This window comes from Jaculus jaculus, chromosome 19 (assembly GCF_020740685.1).
Source record: "Jaculus jaculus isolate mJacJac1 chromosome 19, mJacJac1.mat.Y.cur, whole genome shotgun sequence".
Taxonomy (NCBI): Eukaryota; Metazoa; Chordata; class Mammalia; order Rodentia; family Dipodidae; genus Jaculus; species Jaculus jaculus.
The window spans coordinates 36,241,817-36,267,801 of NC_059120.1; the positions used below are offsets into that span (position 1 = coordinate 36,241,817).

The 25,985-nt window shown below is 44.6% G+C and overlaps 1 protein-coding gene across 2 annotated transcripts in view; it reads right to left on the reverse strand.

Moving 5' to 3' along the window:
• The window catches only part of Slc22a15 (solute carrier family 22 member 15), an 81,360-nt gene that overhangs the window by 38,204 nt on the left and 17,171 nt on the right, over positions 1 to 25,985 (reverse strand). For both annotated transcript variants that reach the window (XM_004667525.2, XM_045138425.1), the window contains exons 3-5: positions 12,623 to 12,755; positions 11,809 to 11,973; positions 5,175 to 5,304 (exon numbers count right to left, since the gene is read on the reverse strand). In XM_004667525.2, coding sequence (XP_004667582.1) covers positions 5,175 to 5,304; positions 11,809 to 11,973; positions 12,623 to 12,755 — 428 coding nt within the window. The remainder of the gene's footprint in view (positions 1 to 5,174; positions 5,305 to 11,808; positions 11,974 to 12,622; positions 12,756 to 25,985) is intronic.

Here is a 25,985-nt window from a genome sequence, read left to right on the forward strand (position 1 = left end):
ATTATTTTCCTGACATATATTTTTCACTATGATTATCTATTATGTGGTATTGAAGTTATTTTATTAAATGCTTATACTTTAATCAAATATGTAAATTTCATAAAATATTCTGTATACTAGTACTTTAATCATGGAGCTGTGTAGGATTTGAGTTGAGGTCTTGTTTAATGTGTTTTCTTTTCTTTTCTTTTTTGTTTTTTCAAGGTAGGGTTTCACTCTAGCCCAGGCTAGCCTGGAATTCACTACAGAGTCTCAGGGTGGTCGCGAACTCACAGCAATCCTCCTACCTCTACCTCCTGAGTGCTGGGATTAAAGGCGCGCACTTTTAAAGGATATTATCTGTTTATAAGTGTGATTTCTGTGCTTTTAATTTTGTGTTTACAAAAACATTTCAGGAGGGATTTTGAAGTATAACTGTATAGTTATATTTCTAAAATGCCATCTTGCATTTATATTTAAAGTGCCTGATTGTTAGTTAAAACTAATTATGTTTCTATTTAAAAGAAGATATATGTACTTGGTTTATAATTTCTTTGGTTTTGCTTCAAAAAGAAAACTGCAAAAGCCTAAACTTTGTATTTGCCCAATAAATCACAATACATCAAAAAAAAAAAAAAATCCCCAGGAAACATAACAAACTACTACCAGTGATTGAGTTGTTAATGTCAGTCACCTGCTTCGCTTCAGCCTCTTCACAGTCTCAGAATTGCTTACAAGAAACAAAAAAATCGCTTTACAACAATTTTAAGGATGATATTTCAGAGACACTTAAGTTTGGGAAATTTAACTCTAAGTTCATTAAACTGTTTCTAGCTGGAAAAAGGTTTCTCTTGATTATTCAAACTTAGGCAGTTGTATGTCTCTGCATGCTGAGGGGCCACCAGCTCACTTCTGCAAGGATCACTTACTTGCAGTGGGCAGCCTTTGGCATGTGAGCTCCAACACATGCAGACTGTATGTACAAGACAGGAAGGTTTTTGTTGTTGTTTTGTTTTAAAGCAAAAGCAGATCTTTTTGTTGTTTTGAGGTATTATCTCATTCTAGTCCAGGCTGGCTTTATCTCTTAGTGGTCTTTCTACCTCAGCCTCCCAAGTGCTGGGATTAAAAGCAGGAGCCACTATCCCCTGCTATCAAAGCAGGTCTTTGAACATGATGGTGCCCTCTATTAGGCAGCATGATTACCTGCACCTATGGTAACCTTTGGAAGCAAAAATGCTCATTTAACAATGCTCCTTCCGCTCAAAAACATTTAAATAAGGTCTCACTGTTTAATATATAATTAGTATAGAGAAGCTGGCCTTGAACTTGTAATCCTCCTACTTCAGTGTGGTGGCTTGAATGTAGTATGTCCCCATAGCCTCATCTGTTTATAATTAAGCTTCATAAGCAAGTGGTGGGGCAGTTGGGAGGTGGATCCTTGCTGGAGGAGGAATGTTGCTGGGGACGGACCTTGAGATGTTGTAGCCAGCTCTGCTTGATCCTCTACTTCCTCCCTGCTGATGACAAGGTGAGACACTGTCTTGAGATGTTGATTCAGCTCTGCTTGATCTCCTACTTCTGCCCTGCTGATGTGACAAGGTGTGACAGTCTTGAGATGTTGTACTCAGCTCTGCTTTATCTTCTACTTCTATCCTGCTGATGACAAGGTGTGAAACTGTCTTGAGATGTTGTATTCAGCTCTGCTTGATCTCCTACTTCTGCCCTGCTGATGTGACAGTCTTGAGATGTTGTAGCTCAGTTCTGCTTGATCTTCTGCTTCCACCCTGCTGATGACAAGGTGTGACAGTCTTGAGATGTTATATTCAGCTCTGTTTGATCTTCTACTTCCTCCCTGCTGATGACAAGGTGTGACATGTCTTGAGATGTTGTATTCAGCTCTGCTTGATCTGCTTCCACCCTGCTGATGACAAGGTATGACACTGTCTTGAGATGTTATATTCAGCTCTGTTTGATCTTCTACTTCCTCCCTGCTGATGACAAGGTGTGACATATCTTGAGATGTTGTATTCAGCTCTGCTTGATCTGCTTCCACCCTGCTGATGACAAGGTGTGACACTGTCTTGAGATGTTATATTCAGCTCTGCTTGATCTTCTACTTCCTCCCTGCTGATGACAAGGTGTGACATGTCTTGAGATATTGTATTCAGCTCTGCTTGACCATCTACTTCCTCCCTGCTGATGACAAGGTGTGACACTGTCTTGAGATATTGTATTCAGCTCTGCTTGATCTTCTGCTTCCTCCCTGCTGATGACAAGGTGTGACACTGTCTTGAGATGTTGTATTCAGCTCTGCTTGATCTTCTGCTTCCTCCCTGCTGGTGACAAGGTGTGACATGTCTTGAGATGTTGTATTCAGCTCTGCTTGATCTTCTACTTCCACCCTGCTGATGACAAGGTGTGACAGTCTTGAGATGTTGTATTCAGTTCTGCTTGATCTTCTGCTTCCGCCTTGCTGATGTGCCAGTGTGTGACACTGTCTTGCTCCTGCATGCATTCCTTACCATATAGGAACTTCCCCTCAAAACTGCAAGCTGGAAAGAAAGTCTTTCATTCCATAAGCTGCTTCTAGTGAGGGCTTTTGTTCAGCAGTGTGAATACAACTGGTACATTCAGCCTCCCAAGAAGGGAATCACAAGCATGTGCCACAATGCTCAGCTGAAAAGAAGGCATTTTTATTTAATCTAGTTGAAATGTTTCAGATAAATAAACAGGGTAACCTCTAAGATAATGTTGATGGTAGTTAATCCTGAAAGTGATTACAAATGTTGTTGTTGTTATTTTGTGGTAGAATCTTACTCTAGCCCAGGCTGACCTGGTACTCACTTTGTAGTCCCAGCCTGGCCTCAAACTCACAGCAATCCTTCTAATTCTGTTTCTCCAGTGTTGGGATGAATGTGCCACCACACCCAGCTATTACAAATGTTTTTATTTCAACCTCTGTCCATGATGTGAAAGATCTACTATGTGGAAGTCCCTGAGTTTCACTGTGGCAGAAAAATATTATGAACCAAAACAAGCCGGTGTCTGAGGCTCCCAATTTAGAAAGAGAGATGGACCCAGCTATTCAAAGGGTCCAGATGATATGCTATGTGATTCAGAAAAGCATGGCTTGTAGCGGAAGTGTGGTCAGGAAGAGCTGGGGTGGATGACACTTGAGCAACCTGGGCAGCTGATGAGCAGTTGGGAGTTGAAGGAAGCAGAAAAGCACACAGTGCATACTGGGAATGACACACAGCTTCATGGGTCTGAACAAAGGACTTGGGACACAGGGCTGAAGACAGGCTTTGGAAAGCCATGCGCTTAAGGCTTAATAGCGTAAGTGTACACTTAAATTGCATGTGTCTTGTTCCTTTGCATCTGATTGTGTGTGATCTGAACTCACTTCCCGGTGGGGAAGCATCCTCACTAGCACTAAGCCGTGACTAACTCAGGCTACACCCAGAGAAAGAAGAGGCTTGGGTCATCCTCTGAGTTCACGCTGCTACTAAGGAGAGATGAGAACCAGGCTCGATGGAGAAGGGCTATCTTACTATATATTTGAAAAGTGAACTCATTTGTTCATTAGTAGCAGTGTACAAAACACTTATTTATTACTGTCAGGCGTTCACAGCACAGGAGCAAGAATAGCACTATTCACCTCTCTTTTTCTTTCTTTTCTTTTCTTTTTTTTTCTTGGTTTTTGTTTTTGAGGTAGGGTCTCACTGTAGCCCAGGCTGACCTGGCATTCACTATGTAGTCTCAGGGTGGCCTCAAACTCGTGGTGATCCTCCTACCTCTGCTTCCTGGTTGCTGGAATTAAAGGTATGTGTCACCATGCTGGCTTTGTTGGCCTCTCTTCTAATACTGTTACCGCACTTCACATAGTCCGATACTTTTAATGAAGTTTTAAATGAAGCTTCACTGTAATGATTCTACTATATTTGATTCTGCACCTAACAATTCTCTTGCTTTCAAAGATACCATAGAAACAAATTTCAGGTCAGCTTCCATCAAATCTTGGTTTGGATCTAGAATAAGAAGTTATTAAATCACAAAGAGATCTGAATAGACATATTGTGGCAGGTCTGTCTCACTGTGTGACAGAAAAAAGCTGGTATTATGGGCTAAAATTTGTTTATGCCAAAGATTTTAGGTACTATCACCAGAAGCCTGCTATCTTAGAAAGGAAAAGCCTTCCGTTGGACACATGGAAGCTGATGTAGGAATGAGCTGAGGTTGGCTGCTCACCGCCATGTGGTGACACTTTGGCAGTTATCTACAGAGCCCACCCTGGTTAGGGCATCAGCCTCGGACTGCTCTGAGTCCTGTACTCTAAGGCTGTCTCCTGGACCTGACACTCTTCCAGATTCCACATTACAGGCTTTGAAATGAGACTCAAGAATGCTAGACAGTTTTCACTACCTGGTCATCATGTATGCTTATCTCCACCGCATTCTTCCTCACTCAACACCTTGTCCATGGCCTCACTCAGCCTAGAGACACTTATGCCTGAAGCAATATCTTAAAAAGAAAAGAAATGGCCAGCCAGACATGATGGCACACATCTTTAATCCTAGCATTCAGGAGGTAGAGGTAGGAGGATTGCCATGAGTTCAAGGTCACCCTGAGACTACAGAGTGAACTCCAGGTCAGCCCAGGATAGAGTAAGAACCTACCTTGAAAAACCAGAAAAAAAGAAAATAAAAAGAAATGGCCAATGATTGGAAGGTTAAAATGTAGTCAACTGACAAGTTACTTAAGCAAGGGATACCTGCGTTCTGAATTAATTAACCAGCATCTCTCTTGCTAGCAGCTGCCAAGCACTTACAGAGCATATCTCTTCTTGGAAGTCACTGCAGGCATGCTCCTGAGAAGGAATGATGCCACTCATTAACTCACATCCTCTCAAGATATCCCTTCTGTTTACTGACTTAAAATTTCAAGGAGTCTGGAGAGATGGCTTAGTTGTTAAGACATTTGGCTGCAAAGCCAAAGGACCCTGGTTTGATTCCCCAGGACCCATATAAGCCAGATACACATGGAGGCGCATGCATCTGGAGTTTGTTTGCAGTAACTGAAGGCCCTAGCATGCCCATTCTTTTCCACTCTCTATCTGCCTCTTTTTCTCTGTCTCTTATGAATCAATCAATCAATTAATAAATAATTTTAAAAATTCAAGGGAAAAGCCTACTTACAAAGATAAGAGAAAGACCACTGTTCCCTGCAGGTTAACCAGAAGAGCAAGGCTTCTCCAGGAGCGGATGAAATACCCCAGCAGGGCGTACTGGGCGATGCCGACAGCAAAGAAGAGGCCGCCAATCGATCCTAATGCAGGAAGGAGAAAATGGTCAGTGAAGATATGCACCGGAAGCACCATTTCCAACCTCAAATCATGGGAGCTGATTTTAGACATCAGCCTCATCCTGGAGTGTGAGAGAAAGAACACAGAAGAGAAAAGTCCAACAGTGGGGTGAAAACAGCTGGAAAACACATATCACATGCAGACAAAAAAGCCAGATGCCTTCTGCACTGTGTGTTTGTGGTGGTTTGAATGTGAAATATCCCATGCAGCCTCACACTTAATTCCAAGCTGGTGGAAATTTGGGAAGTAGAGTCTTGCAGGAGGAGATACGTCTCTTTAGGTAAGTCTTGGGTTGTGATACCCAAGCCTCCCATGTCAGAGCTAGCTCACTTTCTCACTGCTTCCTGCCAGTGGATGTGGCAAGATGGGATTTGCCACCTCTGCTTTGCTTTTCTCTCCATGATGTAGCTTCTCCTTGAAACAAGAAACCTGAAATCAGCCCTTCCTTCCTATAGTCTGCTTCTGCTTGGGTGTTTTCTCCCAAAAGCGAGAATGTAACTGCTACTGTGTTGTGCTGATAGCTGCTTGAACCTGGGGTGCAGGCTAGGAAATAATCTGCCATATGGGGACATGGTTTTTAGGCCATGCAGTTAACTGTAGTGCTGGGTCTTACTCCTTAACAGAAGCTGTCCTTGAAATCCTTACCTTAAATCATAACCCATTCCCAATTCTCCCCATCACCCTTCCCTACTTAACAGATCACATCCGAGGTCCAACATTTACCATTTATGTATTTCTTGTCTGCCTCAGATGAGTAGAACCTAAGTTCTGTTAGCACACTGATGGAGCAATGTTAACCATGGAATTTTAAGGAATCCTATGATTTTTTTTTAATTTTTTATTTATTTATTTGAGAGTGACAGACACAGAGAGAAAGACAGGTAGAGGGAGAGAGAGAGAATGGGCGCGCCAGGGCTTCCAGCCACTGCAAACGAACTCCAGACGCGTGCGCCCCCTTGTGCATCTGGCTAACGTGGGACCTGGGGAACCGAGCCTCGAACTGGGGTCCTTAGGCTTCACAGGCAAGCGCTTAACCGCTAAGCCATCTCTCCAGCCCCTATGATTTTTAAAATAAGTATTAAGGGCTGGAGAGATGGCTTAGAGGTCAAGCGCTTGCCTGTGAGGCAGAAGGCCCCATGTTCTACTCTCCAGATCCCATGCAAGCCAGATGCACAAAGATGAAGCAAGTGCAAGATCACACATGCCCACTAGATGGTGCAAGTGTCTGGAGTTCAATTTCAGTGGCTGAGGCCCTGGCATGCCAATTTTCTCCCTCTTTCCTCTCTCTCTCTAAAAAAAAAAAGCATTAATATGGAGACTAAATGCATTGGTTGCCAAATATTCGAACATATTCTATACTTCTATAACTGCTGCTGTCACTGTTCGTAGGTTATTGAGCTATTTACTGAGCATGCTGGTTTAGCATGCAGTGTTCTATGAAGCAGGTACCATTATTAACCACATGCTAAAGTGATGAAATGGCTCAGAGGTTAGGAACAGGAAGGACAGAGCCCTGGATGTGGCAAGGCCAGGACCTGTAGCAGGTCTGTCTGAAAGGAGGGCCTGCATTTTGTCCCTTCCCTACCTCCTGTCTCCTTTCAACAGAAAAGCAGTTATTGTGGAAGATCTTTGTTGGTTTTATTGTAAAAATTTATTTTCTTAAATTTTTTTGCTTATTTATTTATTTGAGAGCAACAGACACACAGAGAGAGAATGGGTGCGCCAGAGCCTCCAGCCACTGCAAATGAACTCCAGATGTGAGAGACCCCTTGTGCATCTGGCTAACATGGGTCCTGGGGAATCAAGCCTCGAACTGAGGTCCTTAGGCTTCACAGGCAAGCGCTTAACCGCTAAGCCATCTCTCCAGCCCTTATTGTAAAAACTTTCTACAATGGTCTCTTGAGACTTGTTTTCCTTGATCACTGTCTATAGCGTACACTTGTGTGATGGTTTGATTCAGGTGTCCCCAAGCCATCGTTTCCCCTGTCATAATGGAGCTTCCCCTTGAGTCTGTAAGGAAATAGGGACAGTGTGATTTCCCAGCAACTTTAAAGACAATCTATAGCTAGTATGCATTCATTACAGTGCATCAAACAGCATCTGATTTCGAAAAGCAATGCTTTCCTGGCACTGCTCAGAAACACTGGGCTCTGTGCACTCAGCATCCGCCTATCATAATGCAGACAAGACAGCCCAGAGGACGGGGTGCCACCCACCACAACGAAGACAGCCCAGAGGATAGAGTGCCACCCACCACAATGAAGACAGCGCAGAGGATAGAGTGCCACCCACCACAACGAAGACAGCCCAGAGGATGGGGTGCCACCCACCACAACGAAGACGGCCCAGAGGATGGGTTGGTTTCAGAGGCATCATGTTCAAACCTAGTTCTACCATATACTACTGTGTGAACTTGGGCAAATCAATAACTATCTCTCAACTCCAGTCTTCTCATTGGTGAAGCAGAAATAATTAACACCTGCCTGAAAACACTGTTTTCATTAGTTTCTGATGAAACAGTACATGTTACACAATTGTGAGTTGTGTCTAATAGTCACTTTTCTCCTTGCTGGGATGGAATAAATACCTGGCAGGAAGCAACTTTGGTAGAGAAGGATTTCTTTTGGCTTGTGGGTGGAGAGGGCTACAGCCCATCACGGCAGGAAGGACTCGGCAGTGTGAGTGTGAGTGTGAGTGTGAGTGTGAGTGTGAGTGTGAGCAGATGTGCTCCATCTGGGCAGATCAGGAAGCAGGGAGCAAGCAACACTGGCACACACCTGGTTTTCTGCTTCCCTTCATCCACCTGGTCCTTAGCACACGATGGTTTTCGCTCTTGAGTAAATCCTCGTTGGAATCACCCTCACAGACATGCCAAAGTGATCATCACTAATGTCCTGGCTTTTTATTAAGCCAATCAAATGTCCTATTGTGATTTGGGTGATCTGGGTTCATACCCTTATCTATTAACTAAAAGAAAGACAGCAAGGGTGGGAGGGAGATAAAGAGAGAGAAAAAGAGGCAAAGAGAGAGTGAAGGAAGACTGACTAGGGAAAGAATGAAGGAAGTGTGGGACAGAGGTGTAGGCAGGGAAGGGAGGAGGGAGGCCACTTGGAAACCTCTGGTTGTGTGTGTCCATTTTAGACTATTTTCTACCTTACTCTCTAATCCCAAGAATCCCTCAACCTTTGCTGTCCAAGAGCTAAGCCCATCTTTCCTCATCTTAGTAATTAGGATAGGGCTGCCAACCAGTTTCCCTCGCTGGAACAGAGCTCTTTTCACTTATTATTATGGGTTTTTTTTAATGTGTGGTATGTTTCCATGTGTGTATGCATGGGCTTTTAAATTATTTTATTTATTTATTTAGAGAGGGCATGAGTGCACCAGGGTCTCCTGCCACTGCAAATGAACTCCAGACGCATGTGACACTTTGTGTCTGGCTCTACGAGGGTACTGGGAAATCAAATCTGTGCTGTCAGGCTTCACAAGCAAGCACCTTTAGCCACTGAGCAACCCCTTCCAAGTCTGCATGGGCTTTTTAATCATATGTGTATGGCACATGTATGTGTGCATGTGGAGGACAGAGGTCAACATCAGTTATCTTCCTCAGTCTCTTTCCACGTTGTTTTTTTAGATAAGGTCTCTTTTTGAAGCTGGAACTTATTTTATTTTATTTTGGCTTTTTGTTTTGTTGTTGTTGTTTTTTCGAGGTAGGGTCTCACTCTAGCCCAGGCTCTGTATTCTCAGAGTGCCTCAAACTCAGGGCAATTCTCCTACCTCTGCCTCCTGAGGGCTGGGTTAAAGGCATGTGCCATCACGCCCAGCTTGAAGCTAGAGCTTAGTGGTTCAGCTAAACAAGCTACCAACATGTCCGAGGAATCCCCTGTCTCTGCTTCTCTCAACTCAGAACTCTTACTCATAATTGTAAATATATACTTGGAGCTGCTGGGACTCCTGCCTAGCTAAGCAGGGGAAGTCTGACTTCTTGGTGTCAGGCATCTCCTGGGCCTGGCTCTGTGATCATGTGATGTTAAGCAGCTGATTTCCCTCTCTATATAGGCCCTTAAAGCTGAGCCTGTCCCAAGCAGTGAGAACTGGTGCCAACTGAATTTGGTGGACAAGGATCTCCTTAGTGATTTAGTACTGTAATGACTTTCCGTAGACATAGGTCCAGCAGAGGAGGACAGCATGGAGACATGGCGGTGAGGAGGATCTAAGCTACCTGGCTCAAACATTTTAAGCATGTCACATCACCATTTTTATATGTAATAAACCTAAAGTACCACACACACTTTTGTTACTGGTTATACTTCAGGGCATTTATGCTTATTTTTATTTATTTGAGAAAGAAAGGGAGAGAGGGAGAGGGTAAGAGGCAGATAGAGAATGGGTGTGCCAGGGCCTTCAGCCACCACAAATGAACTCCAGACGCATGCACCACCTTGAGTACCTGGCTTATGTGAATCCTGGGGAATCAAACCTGGGTCCTTTGGCTTTGCAGGCAAATGCCTTAACTGTTAAGTCATCTTCCCAGCTGTTTATCCTTATTTTTAAGATTTATTTTCTACTTTTTTTTGAGGTAAGGTCTTACTAGTCTGGGCTAACCTGGAACTCTATAGTCCCCGGCTGGCCTCAAACTCACAGTGATTCTCCTACCTCTGTCTCCCAAGGACTAGGATTATAGGCATGTGCTACCATGCCTGGCTTCTACTTATTTTTTTATTAAACTTCAAGCATCCTATTCCTCTCCATTAGCTCTTAGCTAGATGGCAACAGGTCAGAAAGTGGTATAGTTCTGACTTCACTGTGTAAAGGTCATCAATTATCCACTCAATTTTCTGACACAAATGTCTCCCTTAGTCCTTTTCCTCTCTCTGTCTCTCCTAATCCTTTTGTGTGTCAATGCCCCCCAAAGTCCATATTAAATATATCTTCTTTCTCTTCCACATCTGTTCCTTGTTCCTTGTCTGGGTTCCCATAACCAACTGCACAGCCTCCTACAGTAACCCTCAGCCTCTATTGCTCCTCTGTTTAATCCACCTTACTGGCTTCTTCTCGGTGCATTAGTCCTAAAGAGGCAGTAGTCAGCTGGGCGTGGTGGCACACGCCTTTAATCCCAGCATTCGGGAGGCAGAGGTAGGAGGATTGCCGTGAGTTCAAGGCCACCCTGAGACTCCATAGTGAATTCCAGGTCAGCCTGGGCTAGAGTGAGACCCTACCTTGAAAAACCAAAAAAAAAAAAAAAAAAGAGAGAGAGAGAGAGACAGTAGTCCTCTCTTATATACAGCATCAGCATCACTCAGACACATTTACATTTTTATGTGCATGTGCACACTTGCACGTGTGTATATGGGTAAGTTGCCTCTGTAAATAAATGCCTGTCTGGCTTTCCATAAGTCGCTGAGGAATTGAACCTGGGGTGGAAGGCTTTGCAAGTATGTACCTTTAACTAGCCCCTGCATACATTTTTATCATTCACAAGGCCATCTTGCTACCTATATCAGTACAAGAATACCAACTGAATTATAAAAAACTGTTATTATACATCAGTAATCTAAAAGGTAGAATTTTAGACACGGATACTTTTCCAAGACAATATTTTCAGTCAAATAACCTTTTAAAATAATTCTTTTTACTATATGTGTGGGTCTGGGGAGGATGATGGAATTGTTGAAAATAATACAGAATATGGCCTCAAAGTAGAAATGTAGCACCAGTAAAGAAACACTACATGATGCCATCTACTGATTGAAGAAGACAGTAGAGATGAGAAAAGACATGAGATAAGGACTTAACAGAATTCAGTAAGAAGGCTAAGGAAAGCATTTCCTATCTCTGCACTGCTTCCCAATTTGAGGTAAAAAAGTGATTAATGCCATCCTGAGGAAACGGACAGTCCCCACAATCTGCAGACAGGCCATCAGGTGGGTGGCAAGCTCAGCCACTGTGAGGTGGCCCCGAGGAGACTTTCTACTAAGGACTATGAACGAAATGATTCACTTGATGTCACACAAAACAAACTCAGAAAAGCCAATCTAAGACAGCATCTCTAAGGTGAAAACCCCAAACCCAAATGCTCCAAACTCTGATGAGTTCTGAGAGCTGACCGGATCCGACAAGCGGGCAACACGGGATCTGGGATGTGATGGTTCACACCTACATACACGCACGCTAGTTACACTGCAGAGCTTCATCTTCAGGCTTTGTGTATAAGACGTACGAAATTTAAGGTGTATGTATATCAAATGTTTTGTTTAGAGTTGGGTCACGTTTCTAAGATATTACTTTATGCAGAAAAATCAAAAATCCTTCCAGCCTTTAGCATTTGATAAGTGATCTATATTCAACTTGTAGATGGGTGAAATGCCTCAAGTCAAACCATGTTTTTGGACGTTAGGGTTAAGGGGGTCCCCAACAAAGCTTTCTGGAACCATTCACCACATCCAAAGTTGCCTAGATTTAAGCAGTACCTGCAAGTGCCCAGTAGGCGGTGCCCACACATTCATTTAGCAAGACAAAGGCCACCAGGGACATCCCTCCATTCATCATGCCCACCAAAAAGCGAGTTATTGCAAAGAACTCATATGTGGGAGAAAATCCATTTGCAATAGCAAATAAGATGTCAAGAGCAAAACCTAGAAAGAGAGGAACAATATTCAATATTTAGAAGCAAATAGCATTTGAGAAAAATAATAAACTACATTCATTAGTTTGTAAAATAAACCTTGGTGAGCTTCTATTTTCTGAGCTATGTTTTCCCCTTCATAGTTTGTTTTGAAAACTATGAAGGAGAAAACTAAGGCTTACTTTCTTTGTTTTACAATTCCTGTCAATCACACATGCTTTTCAGTTATTCATAATAATGCCAGAAATTGAAAATCCTGGTTCATATTGGTTTGCCAAGAGAGCTCTGCCAAGTCTTATAGAGCTCGTTTGAAATGAATCAACACAGAGAGATACAAGGAAATGGATCGGAAGACTGTCTCAATCTTCCACTGCTCTCCTTAGAAACAGGGCATAAATTGTAATTTGAGGGTTATAAAAAAACACTGTCACACACACGTGCACACACATACACACATACAAATAACATGAATATCTAGTTACTGAAAACCACTGGATCAGAATCAATGCTAGCTGCAGCATGGTCTCTTCCCAGTGTAACAAAAATGACTCCTGTGTCTAGCTGCTAATTCTTTCAGAACATTCAGGAAATAACCTCCTCGTTATCACAGTCTTAAGGAAGTAAATCCTCTTATTCAGTGCACAGACACTCTAGGTTACCTGTAAGGTAGACTCTTTTCCTCCCAAAGCGATCTGAAAGCTGACCAAAAGAGATCACGCCGACAAACACACCACTGAAGAAGAAGGAGCTGGCCAGGCTGACTTTGTATGATCTGCTGGCAATTAAAAACCACTGGGGAGAAAAAGTGGGACATTTAGGTCACAGGAAACAATGCACACATACAATTATTTAAAAACCTAATGTAGGGCTAGGGAGATAGCTTAGCAGTTAAGGTACTTGCCGGCAAAGCCAAAGGACCCAGGTTCGATTCCCCAGAACCCATGTAAAGCCAGATGCACAAGGTATAACATGCATTTGGTGTTGCCCTGGTGTGCCCACTCTCTCCTTCTCTCTCTCTACCTTATCTCTATCTTTTTCTTTCTCTCAAAGAAATAAAATATTTTCCTAATATTTTTTGTTTATTTTATTTATTTAATTGAGAGCAACAGAGAAAGAGGAAGAGAGGGAGAAGGGAGGGAGGGAGAGAGAGAGAGCGAATGGGCATGCCAGGGCCTCCAGCCACTGCATACGAACTCCAGATGAGTGCGCCCCCTTGTGCATCTGGCTAACGTGGGTCCTGAGGAGTTGAGCCTCGAACCAGGGTCCTTAGGCTTCACAGGCAAATGCTTAACCACTAAGCCATCTCTCCAGCCCAAATAAACTGTTTTTTAAAAAATTTAAAAACCTAATGCACAACAAAACATTATATGCTGGTATTTCTCCACAGCATGCCCGCTAGTGATGAGAATTTGGTAGAATATTGATCTCAGAGAACATCCAGAAAGACCGTGTCTGCAGAAACACCAAACCATGGTCGTTATGGCGAAGACATACATTTGCTATCATGGAACTGAATGCAGTGTGCAAGTGTTGATTATGTATATGACTGTTGAGCATGTCATTATCCTAAGCCTATCTACACATATTGTTTTGTAAAACAGGGTTCCATGTCGTTCAGGCTGGCCTTGACTTTGAACTGCTCTTCCTGCCTCTAGCACCTGCCTGGTGGTAGGATTACAAGGTGTGTGTCACACAGGACTAACGCAAGGTGCCAGGAATCACACCCAGAGCGTCTCATCACTCTACCACCTGAGCGATATTTCCCAAGCCCAAATGGCCTTGGCTATACTGGGAATTGAACTTAGGCCCTCATGTGTGCTAGGCAAGGCTTCTACCACTAGGCTTCGCCCCCGTCTCCCTGGCATTTATTTATTTATTGAGGTAGAGTTTCACTGTAGTCCAGGCTGACCTGGAATTCACTCTGTATTCTTAGGGTGGCCTCGAACTCATGGTGATCCTCCTACCTCTGCCTCCTGAGTGCTGGGATTAAAGGTGTGTGCCACCATGCCAGGTTCTGTGGCATTTGAAAGGAGGAAGCTGTTTCATTTCTTTCCATTCCTCTGATCACATATCACAGGGCATATATGGAACCATCCATGAATCATGGTGTTTCAAATTCCTGAGTGCTTCCCTCCAAATATTAAAACAGAACATCGTATGTTCCTGCAATTCCACTTCTACATATAGATCCACAAGAACTGACTGCATGGACATGCACACCCATGTTAATAGCCACGTTAGTTATAACGGTGGAGGAGAATGGAACCTGCCAACCTGTTAGGTGAATGGCTAAATAAAATGTGCTGTCCAGACACAATGCACTGGAGTAGTATTCACCTTCAAAAGGGAAAGAAGTTCTCAGTCATGCTACAGCTTAGAGGTACAAGACACCATGTATAAAGGACACATACACCTGACTCCACTGCCATGGGGTACCGTGCAAGAGCGAGCGACAGAGGCACACAGAGCACAGTGGTTATGGGGCTGGAGGAGGAGGAGGAACAGGGAGTCATTGTTTAATCGGAACAGTTTCCATTTAGAAAGCTGATCATTTTCTGGCTATGGACAATGGCGACAGCTGCAGAATAATCTGAATGTACTTCATGCCACTGAACTACACACTAAACTATGAAAATGTGTGCTTTATATCACCTATATTTACCACAATACAAAGTTTAGGACAATGTGAAACTTAAAGTCGTCACCTACACTTGCTATCACCTGCCGTCCTGCCTAGTGACGAGCTAGTGATCATGGGTTGTGATGTCATAGAGGTACCCTCAAAGAACAAGATGTCACCCCACTTTCCAGGCCCCTTCCCCAGAGCCAGGGACGCAGGTATATGGTAACCCTTCCACTGAGAGCTAGCTAGCTAGATGGTTCCTTTACTGGTTCCTCTCTCCACTTGTAGGGCATTCCTTCCCCTCGCTTTGACAATCAGTCATTATGGCCCAAAAAGTGCACCTAACTTTTCTCTCTTCTGCTATTTCCAATTTGAATTGATAAATATCTTTTTTTTTTTTTTTTTTCGAGGTAGAGTCTCACTCTAGCTCAGTTTGACTTGGAATTCACTCTGTATTCTCAGGATGGCCTTGAACTCATGGCGATCCTCCTACCTCTGGGATTAAAGGTGTGTGCCACCATGCCCAGCTCTGAATTGATAAATATCTTGATAAACAGCTTTATGAATCTGTGAAAGAAAGGTCATAATATATTTTAGAATTTCATATAAAGGAGATATAACAAGCTCTGGCATTTGAAGGAAAAAATTTGCATTGTGAAAGATTAATTTATTTTAAATAGATTGATAGTTCTGTGGAAATTATTCCTCACAAGGAATGCCTTCAGTGACATCTTCTTAGAGCAAAAAGTGAATCAACAATAGCTACCAGGTTATCCTAGAGAGGAAAGGTTACTGTCATCAGAGATAGCAATCCCTTCTCTTGCAATGGCTAGTAAACAAGACCAAATTGAAGTGTCCTTATTTACAACTGACCTTGAAATTCAAGCACTTGTTTTTATGCTTTTCAGGTTCATGTGTATGTTTTTGTGCTTTGCCTTGATTATTATGCACTTCAGTATTTGCTAGTCTATTTTTTGAGACAAAATATTTAGGCTTACACTGACCTCTATTGTGCTTCACCAGGAAAAAATGACTGATTTGGTCACTCTACAATCAGCTATTCTGTTGATGATATTTTCAGAATATCTCATGTCAATCAAAAAGGCTACAATAGCATCCTTCCAGCCACTGGATAGCTGTCAACTTGGATAGTCACTTTAGGAAGAAATGTGCAAAGGATGTTTAACCAGCAAATTCCAAATTCTCATTCCCAGGCTGCCAGTTCCAAGTGTCAAAGTCATTTCTAGTAATTCTTCAAGTCAATGCTGGTGAGGCTAATACATCTCCCTATTCTTCCTACAGTAAGAACTAACAGAAAAACTGAAAACTGGATTCTAAAGAGTAAATTAGAGGAGTTTAGCTGGAATCCAGCATCTCCTGATGGATCTCGATGGACTGCGGTGGGCTGCTGGTGCAGGGATGGTCAACCAGTGACTTAGGACGATGTGCTGACAACCGGATTTCCACAGCCCACCCTTCAACATGTGAGATTCCAATTTGAATGTCTTGCTTTGTTTTCAATTGTAAATGTTCAAATATCACTCACATGTGATCTAAAGGGTCTTACTTTGTCAAGACTCACTCAAGATGCAACAAGACAGTGGTCCTGTGGCAAGAAGGACAATGCATCAGCGTCTCCTGTCTCACGGGAAGAACTAGTTCCGGAAGGACTGGACTCAGTTGATAGCTCAATTCTTGCCTCTTTGGTTGATATTAAGAATCAGGATAAAATCCAAATCAAGATACCACCAGAATGTGAGAAGTTAAGCTAATATATCTAAATATGTTGTCTCTGACATTCCTATGAAGCATTTTCATGAGTCCTGATTTTAAAAAAAATCAAATTTTTTTATTCATTCAGATCTTCATTGGCTAGACAGTACTAAACTCTTATTATTTTTTGTTAATGGTGGACTAAATTATAAAGTTATAGAATGACTATTCTTTTCATACTAATTCATTCTCAACTGAAAAATCACTTGCAGATTAAAAAAGCACAATGTCCATGTTTCTTCCCATCTACATTAATATAAAATCTATTTTCATTTTATAACCGATTTTTATTCATATGCTTACCACATCAAATTGAGTTCATGAGGTATTTATTATATCTTATTTTCAAAATGGACTGGAGGGTCCTACCATTCAAAACACAAATGTTGAGGCTGGGGAGATGGTTTAACAGTTAAGGTGCTTGCCTATGCAGCCTAGGTCCCTAGGTTTGATTCCCCAGGACCCACATAAGCCAAATGCACAAGGTGGTGCATGCGTTTGGAGTTTGTTAGCAATGGCCAGAGGCCCTGACATACCCATTTTCCATCCCCCCCCCCCGCCTCTCTCTCTCTCTGCTCTAATAAGTAGAATAAACATGAAAAAACACAGGTATTACTAAACATTCATTCATCTCCAGAAAGCTTCTGGAGACTAAGTCAGGCACAAGGTGGGCAAAACCCGGAGCAGCTGCTCTGCGATGAAGATGAAAAGAACATAAATATGGCCAGGGCAGGTGTGAGCCAAGCACCAGGTGGCTGGCAGAGCGCCCCAAGCCAGAGAGGAGAGGAGGGGGAGGGGAAGGGAGAGGGAGAGGAGAGAAGGCAGGGGAGCGTGAGGGGCGGTGGACAGTGGAGACAGCACTGTTCTCACCTGGGTGTCACTGAAGCACTGGGAGGTCTCCTGTGAAGTCTCTGGAGTCTTTAGAGGCTGAGAATAAACAGTGTGTCTTAAGGGATGAAGCACGGCCATGTGACAGGAAGAGCCACCCTGGCTGCAGAGCAGGGGCTAGAGGTGAAGGCATTAGTGACCCAGATCGGCCTGATCAGAATGGCAGCTCTGAGAAGAGGGTGAGTCAAGCTGGGCACAGAGACTGTGTTCAGAAGGGAGGTCTGTCGTCCATAAATAAATTACAGATTACATTCACCACAGCTGAAGTGAAGTTTGGAGGCACGTTTTAAAGGAAGTCCCAGAATGTGTCTTCAGTGTCTTGGGAACTTGTCAATCGTTAAGCTTTATGAAAACATCAGGTTGAATCAATCATATCTCTGAGATGGCAGAAATATGAGCATCTGAAAATCTGAACTATTTCTTTAAGATGGACTGCATACTTGGATGTAATCCTAAAAGCAAAATTTGCAGCTAAGTAATGAAAGATCTAGGTATCAAAGATACGTCAATAGGTAGGCCGCCCCACCTCAGTCACATAATTAGCCAACCAACTTCTTCACGCTCCTCTCCTCCTGTTCCCTCAGCGACCCTTTGCACAGAAGAGCTATGTACTAGAGAAAGACATTACTTTTAACCCTTGCCATGTGCTCCATTCAGGAAACTTTGAGAAAAGGCAACTGAGAACTAGAAGGGACTTTAGGAACAAGTGGCCTGGGCCTAAAGGGACAGGTCGGTGTTGCTAGAAAGGAAGGAAGAGGGAGGCAGGTGGCATGCATGTCCAACACTACGGGGAGCTCTGTGGCCTTGTGTTTGGGAATCAGAGGGCTGAGACAAACGTGTGTGAGAAGAGATGCTGTGTTTTCTTTTTAAAAAAAAAAAGATTTTGTTTTTATTTATTTATTTATTACAGACAGAGAAAGGGAAAGAGAGAATGGGCATGCCAGCGTCTCTAGCCACTGCAAATGAACTACAGATGCATGCGCCACCTTGTGCATCTGCCTTATGTGGGACCTGGACAATCGAGCCTGGGTCCTTAGGCTGCACAGGAAAGCGCCTTAACCACTAAGCCATCTCTCCGGCCCAGTTTTTTTTTTAAATGAGCAAGTGAGAGAAAGGGAGAAAAAACTGCCTTCCAGAGCCTCCAGCCATTGCAGTTGAACTCCAGACATGTGCACCTCCACACGTGCACTGGCGTGCTAGCGTCACCTTGTGCATCTGGCTTACGTGGGACCTGAAGAGTTGAACATGGGTCCTTAGGCTTTGCAGGCAAGTGGCTTAACCACTAAGCCATCTCTCCAGCCCAAGAATGCTGTGTTTAAAGTCAATATCCACAGGAGTTTTCATGGTAGTTTTTCCTATTTGGCTGGTCTTGTCTCTCAGGATGTGTCTCGTTCCACACTGTGTATGTGTGTGTGCATGTTTTAAATACAAAGACCTAATGAAGTTTCTTATTTTTAATTGTACTTGTGTTTAGGTGTGGCAGCTCACACCTATAATCCTAGCACTCAGAAGGCTGAGGTAGAAGGATTGCCATTAGTTTGAGGCCAACCTTAGCTACAGAACGAGTTCCAGGTCAGCTGGGCTAGAGACCCTAAATCAAACAAAAATAACTGTACTATGTCATTGAACTATGGCCTGTGCAACATCCTGGTATCCCCACAAGGCATCAGCCCTGAGGTGTCTTTCTCCTTCTATACTGCATATCGCTGGGTCACCTTACTCTGCCCGATGGTACCAGCAGGCACATCATGACACATGTGCCTCAGGTGATCGTGGCCACTAGAGGGCAGGAGCCTGAGTGACCTCTCACGCCAGCTCTGAGAAGGATGACACACGTAACCTCACCTCTCACTGCCACAGGCTTCCGCTTTCTCCGTGACCTCAACTGCCTTTTCTTTTGTGCTTTATTCTCCTAGTGGGTGGTGACATTTCATAGAACAACAACTGAGAGATACTCTAGACTCAGACTCACGGAAGGAGCAACACCAGTTAGTCACTTCCTTCCCCTCGGAGACTTGTCCCTTTCTTTCCCACCTTGCTTTGGCCAAGAACAGGTGTTGGATCTGTACCATCCATGTTCGGATAATGCAGGGGTGCTGTAAGGGCAAGGTTATTCAAAAGAAAACAAGCACTTCAGCTCTGTTTTAGCAGGAAGCCTGTCACTTGTAGAGAACTGACTTTGCTTTGGGCATGCAGAGCCCTTGTCTCCCTCCCCCCACCGCATACCCTCCTGAACCCCTGACCATCCCCTACGACACACGTCCGCAGTGCTGGTCTGGCCTGACTGGCCTCAGCAGAGCTGTCTGTCTCACCTAGCTGTGCCATGCCCGTAGTTTGGTTTCCAGCATGATGCACACTGAACTATGTGCTCTCTTGTGTCTCCCCTGTAATGCTGTGTGCCTCCTGAGGGCTCATCTGTATCACACTTGCGAATCTTACAGTGCACGCCAACACTAATTAAACACTCCCTCACTGAATCATTTACGTAGCAGCCAATGTTAGTCTTATAGGCATCTTCACAACCAACAGTAGATTTTTTTTTTTTTTTTTTGAGACAGGATCTTACTACATTCCCTGGTAGACCTTGAACTTAAAGAAATCCTCCTGCCTCGGCCCTCTGGTTGTTGGAATTATAGAGCGTGCTCTACTATGTCTGTCACAAATGCCATCTTGACGTCACTACTTCAGGCACTACCTTGGGGCTTACAAATCTGCGGGGCCATAGCTAACTGGTCCTCTTTGTTTCAGAACCAGTGCATGCCATTCTCATGAAAGGAAGTGCGAGGAAGATTCAGAAGCAGAGGGGTTTCCATTCCTCCTGTAGCCAATCTGACATCTACAATAGTTTGATTTTGTCATTAGCCTCTGAAAGCATTTTAAATGGTTCGCAAATATCTCCACCAAGAGATGCAGGGATGAGAAAGGTGCCATGGATGGTACACAGTGTATCAACAAACCTGTAAGCCAGGCAGGGGCTCCACAAGTCAGAGCACCACCTAAGCCTTCACCTGACTATAGAGTCTCTCCTGTAAGGTGGACTTGTTCTGGAGTAATCCACTAGTGCTTCCTCAACATTCCCAGAAATAGGGGCAGACACTGTGGCTATTCAGGACACAGCCAACCTGGTCAAAGGGCAGAGGAAGACAAAAGCAGCTTCCCTGGCTGCCCTGGCGCAACCCCCAAAATGGGCCAGCAGACGGGCCTATGCCCACTGATCAAACTCCTTGTGTCTTCAAGTCACACTTTGGGGCAATCAAGTCATGTGACCACTGCTATAGCGCGGTGTCCCCGCTTGTGGCAGTTCAAGGCTGCAGCTTCCTCAACAGCCCAGGGCACGACCCTGAAGGCTCTACACAGCCACACAATGGGCAGGGTGACAATTCCAACTGAAGAGCAGTCCTCCCCCGCCGTCCCATGAAAATTATTTACAGCTGTGTGCAGAAAAATCTCACTTCAGGAGAAAATCAGGCGATCAGAGGCCTCGCGTGATTAGGGAGTACTTGGACAGGGTATTTTGGGAACAGTTTCATGGTGATTAACTAACTTGCTTCATTTCAATGTAGTTGTCACTCTGAATTACCACTTAATGGGTGAAGTGCGCAGGCGGTAACAATCAGTGGCACAGGCGTAAGGAAGCAAGACATTAAAAAAAAATTAGCCCCTACAGCAATTAATTGCAGTGAATTTTTCAAATAGTTTTAATGTTCTGTCTTTTGACCCCAGGGTCTGGCTTGAGGAAAAATATATTAATCTCAAGATAATAGTCAGTCAATTTTAGCTCTTCAATATCCACAATGATATTAAACATTCCAACCTTACACTTTTTGGTTGCAAACATTAATTAAGCATGATAATTGTGTGTCTCCGTGATATTTGGTGCTTTTTGTATGAGTCAGAGCTCAGGGAATAATTTGAATACAGCAGACATCAATTTGCTACATAAATTCACCCCAATGGCTATTAGTTCATTGTAGAATCGTCAAAGACTCCTAGATTAGAGGACGATTTTTTGCATTAAATACCATGTTAACCACATAACCTTTTATTCAGCTTTCTCAAAACCCTCCATTTAAAAAGTTCAGCAAGGCTGGCCAAAATTAAGAAGATGCGGGGGGAATGATAAAGTGTGGGTTTTAACATGGTATTCCGGACTACAGAGCTCAGTGAACGTTGTCATGCTGACTGCAGGAATTTCATGTGACAGATAAAATAATGTGTCTTAACTTCAGTTTCTATAGTTTTACATTGTCCACATACCACAGATTGCTTCAATATCACCACTGTGAAAATCAGAACTGAAAAATTATTGCGGTGGCTGAAATGGAATTAATGCTTAGAAGTGATGGATAATCCTACCACGGGGTGCAGCAGGGCAGGGGCTGAGGCAGGGGGATTGGGAGTTTGAAGACAGCCTTGGGCTACATAATAAGACACATCTACTCCCACACATGTACATCAAGATGACATTCACAAGTGCCCCACTCCAACATTCTCTGTTCCTGGAGCACAGCGGCTCTCTCACCCAGCAGCAATGCCAATGCCACACCTCATCTTTGGGGGGTAGATTCCGGAAGACCTAGCAGGACCTCTCTGCTTTCCATTTTTAATATGGAACAACTTGGTTTCCCTGAGGTCCTCTTTTATTTGGCGTATGCATGCACTGTGCCTGTGCATCCTCATGCCCATGCTCAGTGTACGTCTGCCCCGTGGTGGAGTACCCATCACTCGTTTTATCCATCACTCCGTAGACTAGTATCAGGAAACAGGCAACATTTTCCTGGCCTTGATAGTTGAGGCTGAGCAGAACAATCAGACCTCCACTGTCCTCAAGAAGGTTTACATGCACAGGACATGTAGCCAGCCGGCCTCGTGTCTGGAACAAAGACCTCCCTTACAGAAGGCAAGAGTGTGACACCATTCACAGGTAGGCTGCCTCCCTGCCTGCTTGTCCTGCACCAAAGGACCAGGGCCTTGGGAGTCAGCTGGACTGGCTCCTCCCTCTACTATCTGGGGACACTGAGTCACTCTGAGCTCCGCTCTTGTTTTAATGGGCAAGCCACAACACCCACACGATTCCTGTGTTTCCCTCTTCCCTCGATTCACTCTGCCATGGGCACTCTCAAGCACGTGGCTGGCAGCTGGGAAGGAATTTACTTCACTCAGCCGTTAGCCTAATGTGTGTGCCCCATATGCTGTCTCCCTGTGGTCACCTTGATTCCCACCGTGCTGCTCTTCCACACTTCCACTCACCACTTTCTGTCACTGTACCTGCTTAGGAGGAAGAGGAAGGGCTACTGGTGACACCTGTGGAATGCCTCTGACAGGCAGCCTCTGTGACCCACCACCACCACAAGGCGGCCATAGCGGTCTGCCTCTTGACTCTCTTCTCCACACGCAAAAGCCCGCGGAAACTTATTTTCCCATCCACCAGATTGGGGAAAGTATAGAAAGTCTTGCAACAATTGAGGAGCCTATGGGGTTGAGGAGTTTTGACCCAGTGGTGGCCAGTGATGCCATCTGTACTATTTCATGAACCAGGCAGACAGGCCACAGCCACTTGTGCAAAGATCGTGAACCCACTTGGCATGAAGCAGCTGGTTCAAAAATTTGGCTGGACTCATGGGCACGGCATTCCCTGGAGGTCTTTGGGAGGGGCTGACGTCGTCCAGCTGTAGGCAGGGGTGGCCCTCCTCCCACAGTCCTGAGTACACCTGCGGGACAGCAGGGCTCACTATGTGCATAAGTGATTCGCACCTTGTTTTATCCATCTCTCCTTGACTGGCATGAGGAAACAGGCACATTTACCTGGGCTTGACAGGTGAAGCTGAACAGAATAATCAGGCCTCTACTGTCCTCAAGTAGGTTTGCATGTGTAGGACATGTAGCCAACGTCCTCTGAAGGTGGACCTCTGACACCCTGCTAAAATGGGATCATAACATGTGCCTCTATGTCATGGGAAGCAAGCATTTATACAGCTGTAGTCAAGATGGAGAGCACGCATTGGGTTGAGTATCTCAGCAGAGACGTAGGGGTGACAATGAGCAAAGGAGAGCTGCGGAGAGCAGAGGTGGGAGGGAGAGGGAGAGACAGCCACAGGCACAGGACGCGAAGACAGGCGGAAATGTCAGCAAGGGGCAGACAGACACAGGCAAGTCAGAGTTGGTGACAGACACGTGAAGATAGGAAAAGAAATGGAGAGAGGCTATGATGGGGAGATGTGAGGACAGAGAGACAAAGACAAAATGACAGAGGAGCCAACACAGATACACACTAAGAGACAGATGGTGAGAAAGACCGTGACTCACACACACTCCCCAGGGGGACAATATGCAGGTAGCAGGAAGGAAAACATCCAGCCGTATGCCATGCACAGAGCCGAGGCCTGCCCGAGCCCTTTATTTCCTTTCTGAATATGGTCAGTACTTGCTGGAAAGCTCTTAATTCCACATATCCTGCACCTACTAATTCTATCTTGGTGGAGGCAGCTCTCTGGGCTCCCGCTGTATAACTAACTCCCTTCTCTCCAGCCTCAGTCTCCCATTGGGCAATGTTTACTGTTTCTCCAGGACATCAACACAGGAACCAGATGGGACAGGCGCCTCAGTCCTGCTGTCTCCGAGTGGGCTTGAGCGGCTTCCTTTCCGTCTATGGAGCCCATTCTGAAATGGGGCCAGCAGTAGTTGCTCCATGATCCCTGGTCAATCATGGTACCCCTTCCAGTGATACCTAAAAGGGGTTCCACATTCCTGATTTCTTTAATGTTCATTTCATTCAATTCCATCCATTTCAATCAGCGGCACGCCTGCTGCACTGAGGCAATATTGCCATGTTAACTAATTGGAAGTACCAAGCACCAGGCTACACAAATGTCACTGCCTCGTAGCTGTCACCTGAGCCCTCTAAGCAAGACTGCGCTGCTCAGCAGGGGTCGGCTGCCTTCTCTTCAGAAATTCCATGTCCAGGGGGGTTTCTGTACCCCTCTCCATCGACAATGGACACGTGGCTAAGACTTTATGAGAACGGTGGCCTGTTGACAAGCAATGATGAATGTAACAAACGGGCAACTGGGCCTGTTGGCACAGGCCGGTCATCTCAGCCACGCAGAAGGCTGAGGCCACAGGGTGACAAGTTCAAGACCCGACTGGACTACTGAGTGAGTTCAATGACAGCCTGGGCCACTTAGTTCTGTCTCAAAATAAAAAGTAAAAAGGGGCTGGGATATAGCGCCTAAGTTCAATCCCCAATGCCACAGAAAAAGTGGGGAGCAACTACTGGTGCCACGCAAAGCGCCTGTGATACATGGACAAGCTCAGTGGCATTCCTGACCCTTACATGCACTTCCAGGGCCAGCGTGCTCTATCTTCTGTCTACCCACTTTGTTCTCGTCCTATTTGAAGTCTGAAAGCTTCCATATGCCCAACACTAGGAGGGGTGGGGACATAGTATGGATGGTATCAGCACCCTCCCTGCCTATGGACGCTTGGCATTTCTTTCTTGTGACTATCATGGAAGCAGTATTCATAACACCCAGGGACCAAAGCTAGGATTCTCAAGCCTGCAGAAGGTGAGCTTCTTTGATGGTAATAAGTTCATAAGTGATTACATGTGTAGCAGACTTTGGCCTGAGACTCACTCGCCTTAATGTAATGGATTTGTTAGAGAAGAGACCTATAGATCTCACCCACACTAAATGAAACCAGATTCCCAAAGAAGTGACTGATGACACAGTCAAGGCAGAAAGCACAAGCTAACTGGGGGTATTTTGTTACGTCAAAAGTCTTGGGTGGGGGATAACTAGAAGTGAACCCAGGCCCTTGTGCATGTTATCTAAGTGTTCTATCATTAAGCACCCCTAGCCTACAATAAAAAGTCAATGAAGGGCTGGAGAAATGGCTTAGTAGTTAAGGCACTTGGCTGTAAAGCCAAAGGACCCAGGTTCAACTCCCCAGGACCTACGTAAGCCAGATGCACAAGGGGCACACACATCTGGAGTTCATCTGCAGTGGCTGGAGGCCCTGGTGCCTCCATTCTCATTCTCTCTCTCTCTTTATCTCTGTCTACCTGCCTATTTCTATATCTTTCTCTCTCTCAAATACACAGCAAGTCATTGAAGTACTCAAAGGAAAAAAATAAAACAAGATGTAGAAGATGACTACTTTTGGGAGGACAGAGTAAACATAGTTTTCTTTTTTCTCCCACTAAGTACTCTTAAACATTACTCATAAAGCAAACATAAGACATCTCTGGAAGGTGGAGAGAGGCCAGACTGGGGACCACAGCACCCACAGAGTGACGCGGTGGCAAGTTCCCTGGTTTCTTGTAACCTCATCTATCCAAGATGCAGATCAGACCCACAAAAGGACCAGCCCTCCATAAACAATATCTGTCAGAGTTAAGTACTATTGGGAATGTTAGAATCATGGCAGGCTTTACTGTAAGCACTCTTTAATGTTTGTTTTTCTTCCAAATAAGCTAAGCTATTTAGAGACTGTGCTACCAGTCCTTACCCTTAAGCAGGGTACTGTCAATGAAACAGCCACTTTGCCACCTGGCCTGACATGCAGCCCAGCTGCTTAGAACACCCCACTGTTGTTCCAAGGAAATTCCACCGCGGCTGTAAAAGATACTGCAACCAAGTCTGATGCTGAAGTCACACCTTCTGCTTCAGGAGGCTTTGTTCAAGTCATGACCACACCAGACAACTTGAATGAGCTCCAGGGGACCTCATGTCTACAGG